At 36.0% G+C, this 14,550-nt stretch overlaps 1 protein-coding gene across 2 annotated transcripts in view; it reads left to right on the top strand.

The window, feature by feature from the left end:
* The window catches only part of Dhc98D (Dynein heavy chain at 89D), a 519,777-nt gene that overhangs the window by 465,311 nt on the left and 39,916 nt on the right, over positions 1-14,550 (top strand). For both annotated transcript variants that reach the window (XM_083131330.1, XM_083131320.1), the window contains one exon: positions 6,768-6,910. In XM_083131330.1, the coding sequence (XP_082987456.1) occupies positions 6,768-6,910 (143 nt within the window). The remainder of the gene's footprint in view (positions 1-6,767; positions 6,911-14,550) is intronic.

The following is a 14,550-nucleotide window of genomic DNA, read 5'->3' on the forward strand; positions in this document are numbered from 1 at the left end:
CAAGTAGTTGTTTCCTTTAAAAATGCTAGAATGCATTATGGCTCCAAAATGCGTTCACAAAGGGCTGAATAGTAAGTTCGAGCCGTGACGCTGCGAGTTCAGGAACAACAATTATTCATGATTTATAATTTTTCTGCGCACATCATAATTTATACATTTCTTGCATGAATTCATTTGTGATGTAAAAAATCTTATATTCAGCACTCCGTAAATCTGAGGATGTTTGCTTCTTGATGCAGGGACTTAGATTTTTGTCTTGTTAGCTGATCTTACCAGATAAATGGATGAATTCCCAATGGGAAACTTAGTTGGATCAGAGGTTACTTACTCTACATGTAAAAAATTATTATTAATATATTTTTTGGCTAAATAAAGATTAATATAGAAATTATGCTCTCAGGTTGAAAATGAAGTTCTGAATGGTGCTTCATGGGTTGACAATAAATAATAATGTTAGGTAGGTACATTGTTTATGTAAAAATGATTCATGTGGTACTTCACTAGATAATAATTGTTGGTATGTCGAACTTGAATTTCATTTTTTCAATATTATTATGTACTAAAAATTCATTATGCATAGTTGCACTGTATTGGTTCATGATGAACAAGTTCTTGTTGTATTGTTGGAAAATAAATATTCAGTTATACTCAATTGATTATAATGCTAAACATGTAAACAGTTTGTAAATATAGAGGCATTATATTAATTATTATATGTTTAAAAGTCTCAGTAGTGCTCAATTCTGTTGTGGGTTCGTCCCTTGTTGAGCGCCAGTATGACAATAAAAATAATACATTGTCATAACAACATATGAAAATAGTTAGGCTAAGTCCAAAGTTCCACACTTGTGCAATATTTATATAATTTAGTCAAATGATTACTCAAAATTTATTCATATAATGCAATTAAATGTCTGAAATTATTATTTAAACTAATTTTATTAAATATGATGTTTAAAAAGCCAATTTGTATATAATGACAAAATTATCAAATTGTGCAATATGTTGAATTCATATTCATAACAGTTATTTTTGACTGACAAAATAAAAAACAAATATTTTAAATCATATGTGTTCTTTCAGACAAGAAAGATATGATACATTCAAATTTATAATTAAATTTATTGAAATTATGTACATTTGCATTGGCATCAAGGTTTATATACAAAGGTCAACTCTTTAAAATTGTTCAATGTATAATATGATGTCATACTTGGTATTTTGTATCAACATTCAAAAAATGGTAATTGTAATCATTAGATAAGTATATTGTGATATACATAGTAAAATAGCTGTAACAGAGCAAATATGTACATTTACTACACAAACATTCAAGCTGTTAAGCACTTATGGACAAAAATATAAAATAAAAAAACAATTGAAGATAACTCATACTAAAAAATCTGGCTTGAACTAGTTGCTCTAATACTAGTTGTCTGTGACTTTAGAAAAAAAGGGGATCTGAGGATGTAAGAAAGATGAGTACAGATTTAGCAATATGGAATGGTGATATATTTGTACAATAATTGTTGCTTTTAAAGCATTAAACTGGGAAATGTTATAATAACTTGGATGTTTAAGTTATATAGAAGCCTTTTATGACTCGAATGAACTTTGAATATGATATAATCTTATAAAGAATCGAACGTTGTGAAATGACACTGATGTGTATAATAGATGCCATGTTGAATTGGAAGCAGTGAATAGGTATCTGTTTTCATCTTCCTTAACGATCAGGCTTGTAAATGTTACAGTTCCTCAAATGAGTGCTTGGAGGAAGGTCGCATAGAGTGACAGTTATATGTTCTATGTTTGGAGGTGATCTGATCAGATGATGAATTTACAAAATTGAAGCTCAGAATTGTAGATACAAAGACTTGCTTTATCCTGGAAGGAGATAACAAAGATATATTTTTTTAATGTATAGCATTGATATATTATAAATGTTATTGTAAACATATGCATAATTGGATGCTATTGTAATTTATGTTGTTTCTAGTTTTTTATTATTTTTTATTTTTATCAATATAATAATTATAAAGTTATCAGTATATGTACATTTAAATTTCCTTTTCAACATAGCACCATAGCTACCTATTGTGCTGATACTGAGTTTGAATTATACTGACAAAGTCGTTATAATGGTATCCCCAAAGCTTGCGAATTTTTCGCAAATCATCTCCCCAGTTGCTTCATTCTATAGAAGCATCCCCTCAGCTAACACCAAGTCTCGACCAAATACCCCATCAGCTAACATTTTCCATTTCAAGAGCTGCTTCAAATATGATTTATGTCCTCATATAGTTTACAAGTAGCAAATCCTAAGTCAGATTACCTATTGTACCGTCAATGCTGGAATACATTAGGAGGAACCAAATTCTTGGTACAAGCTGTAATGGAAACTTTTCTCGGCAGACTATTATATTTGATTATCATCATCCTTAATTGTTTTGAAAGGAAGTAACTTCGAGGGTCAACCCTTGAATTTCTCCCATAAAATATATAGCATAGGTTTTACATGCCGATTTTCTTGCTTAACTACTTTCACCAATATTTCCAGGTTTATCTGATATGAATTTGGTGTAGGCAAAGTAATAAGATTTATGATAACATTCTTCTTCATCTAAGATCTCCCTTAATTTGATTGCGATGATTTTTCCACTCTTCTCTCAATTGCATTCCCACGCAATATCTTATCAATTCCCAGCTCAGGAACCTGAGTAAGTGTTTCCCTTGATCTTCACATTCTCTTGTATTTCCTTTCTTTGTCACACGAAACACAATTCTTGATGTATGTATATGATGTGTCCATCTGTGAGTGTCCGTTTCAAGCGTTTCTCGGCATGCTTTGATGAGCAAAGAAGACTTTCAGAAAACAAATGGGAGGATGAAGCATCTGCTTCTAGTTTTCTTAAGGACTTGATACAAGGTACATTCAATAAATAACCGGATTTTTTTTTTTTTACAGAATCTATTATTCGAATGGAATACAACACATGATAATTATTCAACGTAGTCCCCCTCAAGTTCAATGCATCTGCGCCAGTGCTCCACAAGCCTCCCAATTCCATGTGCAAATAATTATTTTGGGCATGTGCATAACCACTCATGCACTGCTGCCTGGACTTCCTCATCATCCTCGAACCTTGAGCCACTAAGAGCATCTTTAAGTGGGCCAAAAATGTGATAATCTGAAGGTGCCAGATCTGGGGAATAGGGGGGTGGGGTAAGCAGATGAACTTTAGGTCATTGATGGTAGCAAATGTGTGACTAGCAGTGTGTGGTCTCGCGTTGTCATACAGTAATAGGATGCCACTGGACACCAGACCACGTCGCTTCTTCAAAATTGCTGGTTTCAAATTTTCACGCATAAGGTTTGCGTATGTCACATAGTGTACATTTTGACCTCTAGGCATGTAATGTTCAAGAATTGTTCCCTTATGGTCCCAAAACAAAGTCAACATGACCTTACCAGCACTTCTTTCAGCTCGCACCTTCTTGGCTCTTGGAGATGAAGAATGTCGCCACTCCATTGTAGCCCGCTTTCGTTCAGGTTCATAAAAATGTACCCAACTTTCATCTCCTGTGACAATACGATGAAGAAATGATTCCTCTTCAGCCTCGTACTGTCGCAGAAGCTCCCCGCACACATCCATTCGCCTGTCTTTCATTTCTGGTGTCAAATGTTTTGGAACCCACCTCGCACACACTTTCTTGAACATCAGTACGTCATGAACAATATGGTGGGTCTATCCGACACTAACGTTCATCTTTGATGCAATCTCACTCACCGTAATATGCCTGTTTTCCCGTATCAACTCATCAACTCTCGCAATGTTGTTCTCCATGACTGTAGAGACAGAGCGTCATGGACGTGGCGAATATTGAACACTTGTTACACCCTGTTTGAACTTCTCTACCCACTCGTACACTTGTGTTCGACTCAAACAGCTTTCACCATATTGCACTGCCATCCGACAGTGAATTTCGATTGGTTTCAACCCTTCAGCTAACAGAAATCTAATGACACTTCACTGCTCCAGTTGTTGCAAACCTGCAAGGGTGCCGCCATCTTGTTTAACTCATTCCCAGCACCCCGTTCACGAGGCAGGCGTGCCAGGCCCATCTGTTAATAGTTCTAGGATGCCACCACAAAATAACAAAGAAATACCAAACATGGTCGTATTTTCGATTTTTTATACAACTTTTCCGGTTATATATTGAATGTACCTTGTATTTGTCAAATTGGCTCGACACATACAATGAAAGTTTTCAGCCGATAAATCATGCATCTTTATTCTCAATCAAAATTTCTGTTCACGACAGCACTGTACAAAACTGTCTATGTCTTTTGGTGAATGCATTCCCCCACATATAATTTAACTTCTCTGGTCCGTCTTCTGTTTTTACAGATTTTTACTTTCTTGAAAGCAGACATTTTGGCTGTAATAACTAATAACGAGTATACACGTATGTTATGATGTTCTTCTGTACACTCCCAAATGTTAACCTCATCAACTGCAGTCTTGGAGACCAACGAGGCTCTGGCGTCTGAACCTACGGCCAGCACAATCCTTTGTAGTGTTGTTTGATTTGAGCTTTTCTTTTTAAGTACACTTTATGCACAGACAGGAAAATCCGGAGTGGACCTACAGTTTAAAGTGGGATCCGAACCACATGTGCCTCCACAGGGTATCGAACTCTGGTACCCTTGATCACAAGGCAAGGACGTTACACTAAGCCATCGGGGAGGCTACCTGTGTATGGTTGTATGTATGGTCTCCTGTGTATTGCTCATAGGAATATATGTGCTGAGTGCTTTAGTACTGCCTCGGTTTTTACCGTGGGTAAGGAGATTTTAGAGACACGCATGGTGATTTTTTATACATTGTAAGGTGCTTGACCTCATATAATATGACGGGTGAAAATAGCCTAAATGCTGCTGCATACCAAATTTTAATTTCAATGAATCAATAACAGTCTTCCATGAACATCGGTAACAATTAAACAAAATTAATGGCTAGTTAATACTACAACAACAAAACAACTATTATTAATATTATTATTAATAATAATAACAACAATACTAATATAAATTATTATGATTATTATTAAATGTGATTGTATGTATATAAAAATAATATACTATTCAATAATCGGTACCAGTTACAATACGTGTAATTAAATAGGACTAAGGACACATGCTGCTAGAAGAATTCGATGCACACACTACAGAATTCATTTGTTTTATATGAATTCTAAGGTAAAAACCAACAAGTGTATATGTCAAACTAAAGATAAGCATTTACGCTACAATGTTTGTTTGGAACATTTTCTTCTCAGATGCCTAGATTATTAATAAATTAATGATAAATATAAAATTAATAGTAAAAAATACTAGTTTTTCTTGTATGTACACATTGCTTCCATTATAGAATTATTTTCCTGTAGTTTACGGTTATTACAAGCATAAGAAAACAGTTTTTCTTTGTGACGTGTATAGTATAAAATACAAATGTTTTTTACTAATCCATGATTAACTACTTAACGGTTGCTCCTATTGAAAAACTGAAGATAACATTAAATATAGAAAATAGATTAAGCTTTAATTTTAAAAGAAGTTTGTTGAGATCAGGCCGTTCGTTTCAGAGATAGTCATTTTTTTTCAAATGTCAACATCCGCCATCTTGGACTGGTCACCATTTCTATTTCTACCACTTAGAGATGACAATCATGGTTTTTTAGCATCCATTCATAACCATGTAACGGTTGTATAAAGGAAAATTAGTACCCCGAAATTATATTAACATCTTGGCTGGCCCTAGACTATTATGCATGTCTGAAGTCTGAAACGAAGGTGTAAAATGGATTAGGAAGGTTTGGATCAAAATATTGTGGACAGTACACAGCATGAATGAAGAAAGATGACCCAAGATATGATGGAATTGAGATGAAATATGCAAGAACCATTCAAGAGACTCGGAAATAACTTGGTAAATGAAGTCAAGAAGAATATGTAAAGAAGTGAATACTAAGTCCAGCTAGAAGGATGAAATATATCAGGACAGAATATAGTAAAGAGATTTTGTTTGCCAACTTTGTTCCCTTGCAGTCAAGGGGTGCCTGGTTCGATTCCCAGTGGAGGTACTTATTGGTTCAAATCATATTTTAGAATTTAGGTCCAGTCCCAATTAGCTTATGTGTGCATAAAGTAAAACTAAAACAAAAAACTCAAACTCGTAGAAGATACTTACTCTCTACCATCTCTACTTTGCATCATGGCTTTTCATCCTATTTCATAAGGAAGAACTATTCATGCTTGGGGAATAAAACATATGTAGTATAATATAATAACCTAAGCAAATTACTTTTTCGATGAGACTTTAGTGTAATGGTGCTATTAATTTTGATGCCCCCTTCCACCATCCACATAAGAACTTGTTTCACTGCTGGGTGGCTTCCGGTTATGTTATTTTCTTGTGTGCCATTAGGAACGCTGGTATAGTTAGTTTGTCTGATACAGCCACTGAAATTAATATAATTTTACATTAAGTCTCATGAGAAAAGTTAGTTACATGTATTTATTAGGAAGAACTATATTTTGAAGTTTTAAGATTCATAATGAGATTAACAGAATAGTCTCTTGTACTTTTAAGTAAATTTATTTTTGATGTTTCTGTTTGGTTGAAATTATTGTTAACTGATATGTGCTAAAATAATAATTTTCTTTTCGTGTTTAATATGATCTGTTTTTATTATTCATGCAGTTGTGACAGAACCACCTAATGGATTGAAATTGAATCTTCGAAGCACATATATGAAAATGCGTCCACAAACTCTGGAGACATGTGACCATTCCGCCTTCAAATCCCTGGTCTTCGTCTTGGCATTTTTCCATGCTGTTGTGCAGGTATGTAAAGAATCTGTATATATAAATTCTCATAGTACAGTGTGTTCGAAAAGTTGCTACTTCGACATTCATCTGGATGAGTTGGCAAGCCTACCAGTAGGGATTGTTATGTCCTTGAAGAACGAGTTTAGAGCAGTGCTGCTGTTACAGTCCTCAGTGGGAGATGTACAATCACAGTTTGTCAACGATGCCTTTTAAGCACATCGCCCACTGAGATGCCAGAAATGTATCAGTCACGCAGTGAAACGCTATATTAGAAGCATATTTTGAGTATGTCATATGAGATATGTGTGAAGAAATGGAAACGTCTATTTCCTGATGAACCGGCACCAGCTAAAACTGCAATGCATGACTGTTTCAAATTTAGTTTCAACATTCTTTTGCGTATTTCAACGCATAGAAAGTAGTTTGCCATCTTGTCAGTGTGCTACCGACCTCAGAGATGACAGTATTATTCACATTTAATTTACAAATTATTTTCTGTGTATTTCAAGATATAGTTAACAAATGTATATATGTATTCATTACGTTGACAAGTTCAATAAATTATAAGCAATAAAGTCTCAAACTTTGAGTGCAGGGACTTTTCGAATGCTCTGTATAAGGGTAATTTAGTATGATGGAAGACTGACTCAAACACTTCATTATTAAAAAATAAGCACACATACACACATCCATGCATGCACTCAAACACACTTACACCCACCACACACACTCATACATATACAAGGTTCAGTCAGTAAATATCTGCACTGTTTTTGTAATTTTATTTAGGTTGGCAATACTGCTTTCAGCATGCACATGTCAATAGAGCGCACATTTGTCATGTTTGTTGGTGTAGGGTAAACATGGACATGCCACTCTCCCAGTGACGTGCGGTGATGTCGACACTTGGGGTAGCAATCAGTGGCATGCTCAAGGGTGGAAAAGCGAAGTAAAATAAACCAAATCAAGCAATCAATCAATGATTTGATTTCATTTTTGTTACTTAGCATCGCTTTTTTGCCACATTTGGTTAATTGTGAAGGTGATACGATAAAATTAATGAAGAGACAAACACAAAGAATACCCATGCCCAGGTCGGGGTCCAAACCCGGAACTCCTGTTGTTGTAGCGCACTGTGATAACCACTCCCCCACGGTTGGTTGATTTGGTGTTTTAAGTCCACTTTATGCACAGGTAACAAAACACACTTTTTAGTAGTTTCTTCAATAATATTCATTTGGCTTTTTGAGTTCTGAGATACATTTTTCATTCCAAATTATTTCATTATTCACTGCAGAGTACAACACATAGGAACAAGAATGCACACTCATCACGGGTTCGAATCCTGGTATCGATCGTTCATATGAGGTACCTTCATCAATTTCATCATATCATCACTCATCCTCATTTTTACGATAACCAAAGAGGCGAAGTAAAATAAACCAAACCAACAACAATATGAATGCTCGTTCTCTTGCCCAAATAAATACATCCGTACATCCGTATTTATGACTATTAGAGGCCAAGAGATTAGTATATTAAATAAAACACTACTAAAACTAGAGTGAGAGAGAGCCTGAGCACATATTTGTAATTTTATCATTATATACCTAGGAATTCCATATTTGAAAAAAAAAAGAAAATAAATAAATCATAACATTATTGTCTGCACATAACATGTTCCCATTTCATAAATAATAAAACTACATCCCATATTATACATACATATTGTACAACGTGTAAAAGGTTGTGTAAATACAGAGAACATAAGTACTGCAGAAAAGTTCCCCCTGAGTTCTTTAGAGGATTTTCAAAGGAATCGAAGGGAAACCAATCCCCTATCTGTCCTATAGAAGATAGACTGGGGACGTAAAAGCACGGGCTTTCAACCATTGCAGCAAGAGGCGAGGGAGCAAGGGAGGTAAATGCAGAAATATTCCCTTTTCCATTGGGCAGCTGTTTCTACCTGGAACTGGTGAGGCGGAGGAAGAGCAAGCTAGGCCAGCTTTGCCCGCGGATCGCACCAAGGGACGAGAAGCACGTTAAAAAAAAAGTGCTGAATATGAACTGTGGCTTTAACAAGACAATAAATATTGTGATTTGAAAGTAATTAGAGATGTGAGATTGACTGATCTATCTCTGCTAGACTAGCTACTCCTCAGTGCACGTCACTTCACTCTCCATTGCACCAAAAAAGAACAATGATCAGTGATACAGTGTTGCTGGTCTGAAAATGTACCATAGGCCAAAATCCACCGAAAACTAGCATCACAATATGGAGAAAATGCTATACCATGGTGACAGTGGCATATTCTCCCATGGGGCCTCCTTGATGGCGCAGTGGTATCATCGTAGCCTTGTAATCAAGGGGTCCCGGGTTCGATACCCGGTGGAGGCACATAGTGGTTCGGATCTCAATAGTGGTTCGGATCTCACTTTAAACTGTAGGTCCAGTCCTGATTAGACTTTCTGTGCATAAAGTGGACTTAAAACAATCAATCAATCATATTCTCCCATGTTACTTGGTTTTCCTCTGGTAAACCAACTTTTTTCACATATGTAGATATTGCCAGAGAATCTGAACTTGTCGGACTCCTGTTTTTGTTTGACTTGCTATCCTGCATGATGTTTTTTTTTCTATTATATCTAACTAATATTAAGATTGAGCCGATATCACTTTGAACTGATACCAATATTCTTTCCGATTCCTACCGATACCGATACTTGAAAATTGTAATAATTTAAAGTTGTTCAAAATACTGATCAATATTAGTAACTAATTATTCTACTCCAGTTATATGTATCAATTTACCAAGAATTTTGCTTTAAAATATTGAAGAATTGCATCAGAATATTAAAATACATGTTATGTTGTCACAAATCCATCTTTTCATGCAAAACTGGCGCAAAACTTAAAATGTTAGAATTTTTGATAGTTTCCAGTGTCACACACCATTTTTGCAGAGCCCGTGAAAGACCAAAATGCCGGAAAATTATTATTATTGGTGTTTTAAGTCCACTTTATGCACAGTAAGGCTAATCGGGATTGGCTAGTATCAATAAATAAATTCCAACTGATTCTTTCAGATACTGATACATCGGCATCAGTATCGGCTCAGCCCTAATTAATACATAAGAAATATATACAATAAATAAGAATTGTTGCGGTAAACCAGGTCAAATTTTCAGAATACTCCACTCAGAGGCAAGGCATCGGGAGATGAGGCAATGACCAGGCAAAATAATAAAAATGTTGCATTTTAAATATTTTAGAGAAGAAGCAAAGAAAAAGTCAGACTATTCGCATATTTGTGCGAAATAAGCCAAGCGACAGCATGAAACAGCTCAAAATATGCAAGAGATTCGCTAAAGTTTAGTGCATCGAAATGAGGGTCCTGTAGTAGGGTAGGTGGGGGTAAAGATCCGCAGTTTTTACGTTTGATTTTTTGTCGAATTTTGGTCTTAAGTTTTTAATCTCAAAATGTCATAAATGGATACCTTATTTATACAGCTAAAATGAACACCAGTTTTAGAACCCACAAAGTTAATGGTTTAAAGTAAGAATTTGATTTTATTGACATAAGCAAATTCGGACCTTTGCCCCATAGCATGGGGCAAAAATCCGCAGGTGTACTATGTTGTGGATTCTTGTCCCACACAGCAAGAACAAAATTAATTACAATAACTTTTGCTATATTTACTGTATTAAACTGAATTATGATAACCATAGAACATAAAATAGTCACTCATTTTAAATTGACAAGTAGGTATCCCAAGATTTGAATAACTAGAAATTAAACTCAAATAATTTTAGAATAAAAACAAATCACTCAGATCAGTTTTAAAACCTATCATGTCTTTGAATCAAGTAGAACTGCTTTGAATCGGTGTGGACAATTTTCTCACAACATCGTTCATCCCTTTCCTTAAATCTCATAGTTTACGGAGCCCTTTTGTAAAATACACTAAGGTAGCCATCAACGTCAAGTTCAATGATTTTAGCCACGTACAAACAGAATGATGATTTAGTTTTTCCATACACTTTGACCACAACAAAATCAGCGGGTAGAAGTTCAGCTGGAATGTTGTCACATTCTGATTCAGACGACGACACAAGTTCTTCATCAACCCTTTTCTTCGGGTTGTCAGTACTTTTAAAGAGTCTCTTCTTTGATTTTTTTGATGTGTAGACATTCTTCTCGTGATCTACTGTTACCTGTCGTAGTGCTTCAAGTTGTTCCTTGTGTGGTGTCGAAGTGAGAAGAGTAGATTTTAGGCCTCTTCCGGTACGTTTTCTTCTAATATTTAATTTCGGGAGTGGAATAATATCATGGGGAGACACTGATGACTGACAAGAACTAGAAGTCCCAGGTGCAAGATTTTGCAGAGCAGCTCTGCTGCTTGTCCTATCAATGGAAGAGGAAGGGACAGGAGTAGGATTTCCTAGAGCAGCCACATTGCTGGACTCATCATTCCTTGTTTCTACAAGAGCAGACTGACAGTTTTCCGGCGGACTGTCTTCAAAGCAAATTCTTCCATACAGGTCAGGATCTTCAAGATCAACAGTATCAATTTCATGTTCTTGTTCTGTTACTGAGGCTGGTAAAAAATCTTCATCAGTAAAAATATTGATATCCAATGGATGAATTCCAGTCACTCGAAATCCTTGAGTGGCTTTTTCTACTGTGGCTCTTTTCTCGAATGCTCGACTAAATATACCTGCTACGTGGTACTCAGTTAATAGCTGACCAAGATTCGATGTGATCCAATTGTCGCGTAAATCATCATAATAAGCTTTCAATGGCCTAAAGAAACATGATCCAAGGGTTGGGTTCGGTGGCTGCTATGATCAGGAATACTAACCATGTGTATGTTGTGTTTCTTAGCTGAAGTAATAGCCTGGAGGGAAACATGCGATATGTGATTATCCAAAATAAGCAAAACTGGGACTTCTGCAGAGGGGTTAGTGTGTTTTCTAAAATGGTCTAGATAAACTAAAAATGTTTCCACATTCATATAACCAGAATCTGTCACATCCATTGCAGAACCGATTGGCCCATCTTTCAGAAGAAGCAGGTTGTTTCTTTTTCGTGAAAATATGAAAAATGGTGGCACGTGATGTCCTGTAGCACTCATCGCACAAGCAACTGTAATTGTTTTTCCTCTGTCAGCTGACACATTTTTTGACACTTCTCGTTTACCTTTTGGAGCAACATGTTTAGGTAATTTATTCGGGATGGTTTGGAAGCCATTTTTTCGTCCATGTTGTAGATGCGGTTTGGCGGAAAGTGGTATTTCTCCAGGATGTTTCAAATTTTGAAAATATTGGGCCAATTGTCGCCTGTTGGATCCCATTGTTCTAGCAACACTTGTCTTTCTCGGAGTTCCTAGAGAGAGATGGTTCCTCTTCATAAACTCCCTTGTCCAGTCTCTGCCAGCTAACTTCGATTCCTTTGAAATGGAATGCGTGATTCCATTTCTTTCTGCATATTCAAAGGCAAGGAAGCATAGACATTTCAATGTAAATCCACAGAAACGGGCATCCAAGTCTTTAAGATGTTTCACTATTTCCTTTTCTTGCTCGGGCGTGAACACACGTTTGAAACGTCCTAGCGACCGAACTCCGTTGCCAGCTTTCAATCTTATACGAACTGTTGATTCATCAAACCCAAGAACTCTACCGATTTCTCGTACAGACATGCCATCTGCTTTCATTTGTTGTGCTTGTTGAAAAAGATAATCGGTCGGCGGTCTCACTTCTGCTTTCTTTCTTTTGTAGTTCCTGCAACGAGAAAATGAGGTTTGTATGAGGACTTCTAGCATTAGAAAGTATTCTTTATCAGAGATATTATGAACATTTGACAATAATTGAGTATATTCCCACGATTGAATTTTTCCTGTTGAATCAAAATGTTGCGATGTTGTTTGAGAAATACGCTAAGCTCTATTTTAGTGCTATAATAAATTCAGAAGCTATCAACACAAAATGCCTAATTTGGTTCCACTTTCACATGATTCGACAAAGCTACAAAGAGGAAAATTTTCAACAATACCGGTACCTAAAAAAGTTCATGAAGTTGAATAGATAGCTATGCAATTATAAATTAATACAGAAAGAATTTTTAAAGACAAGAAATTATTTAGCAATTCAACATGAAACCCCAACCACAAAACAAAACTTGGCAATAATTTAGTTGGTCGGTCTATAGCCTTGAATTGATAGCCTTCTTTTAGACATTGCTAATACAGTATAATCCCAACAATAATCTTACCAGGTTGTTGAAACTATCAGCAGTTAAACAAAACAAGTAGACCTAAATACATGAAGTCATGTAGAAAGAAAATAGCACAGTTTCTGTTTTAGATAAGCATTGTTACCATACAAACTCTACTTAGAGAGAAAAATATGTTTTTACAACCATAATTATTTATATAGATATTTTTTATAGATATTAACAATGTAAGGTAGAGTAAATTTTTATGAGGAATTGAATATACAATTTGAAAAATTATACGAATGAGATAAAATTCCGCAGCGGACATTTGCCCCACTCTCTCAGCGGATTTGAACCCCATATCGCCATGTTAAAAAATGCTGCCAATTCCCGCCAAATAACAGCATAGCTTGATGGACTTCCTCCATTAAAAGATTAATAAAGATTTATACCTAAACACAGAAACATAGTAATACATGAACCTATAGCCACACCAGTGTCAGAGAAGTAGTTTGTTTATTCCAAATTACATCAAACTATACAAAAACGTAACTTACCTCATAGCTGTAAAGGTTTTTGTTCTAGGAACACCACACTTCGTACGTCCTGTCTCCTTGACTATACCTCGTGATCTGAACATCACTGGTGTCAGTTCAATTCAAAGCCTTCGCAAAAAAGCCCTGCGGATCTTTGCGCTTCACGGACCTTTACCCCCGACCACCCTACCCCTCGTGCCGAACCCTCCCGCAAAGTTTCCTATTGAAGGCAGAATGGTGCGAATCTCTCATCTCAGTCGGTGCCGAGAACAGCCGAACGCTTCTGAACAGGCAGAGACCATACAACACAGTCCAACGTCTCTACTTCCCCCCATGCTTGAATGACTGGGTCATAACAGGCATTTTTTCCAGCCCATCCTCAAGTTTACAGCCACGACAGGGTTTCTCTGGAGTCATCAAGATTCTTCCGAGTGTCCAGTGTCGTGCTCAAGGGCGGTTGGTGAGGGTCATAATCCCTGATTAGGCTCAATACTCTTTAAAAGGTAGAAGAAAAAAACGTCAAATACAGGAAAAGATGTCAAGATGAGAAATGACTACTAAAAAAGTATACTTAACATGCTTCACCCCACTTAGAAAATCCTGGGCAAGCCACTTCGAATGTTTGCTAGTTCCACTTGTTAAGATGAAAAGCACATTGAACAATATGAAATCTGCATTTCATTATCAAAAAAATTGGCGGCGGACTATAAAGGTTCTTATTATTTCAACGCGACAATTGTGGTGTATGCATATCAGTTTCGACCCAGAGAGAGAGAAAAAATGAGAATTGTTGCTTTTTGGTATTGCTCATTTTAAGTAGTGCGGTCTCCAAAGTATTTTCTTTCAAGTTTATCATTTTTAATGTTATTAGCAGTATTATTAAGTTATTAACACTATATAAACT

The sequence above is a fragment of the Lepisma saccharinum genome, chromosome 1 (genome assembly GCF_977018435.1).
Source record: "Lepisma saccharinum chromosome 1, izLepSacc3.1, whole genome shotgun sequence".
In the NCBI taxonomy this organism is placed as follows: Eukaryota; Metazoa; Arthropoda; class Insecta; order Zygentoma; family Lepismatidae; genus Lepisma; species Lepisma saccharinum.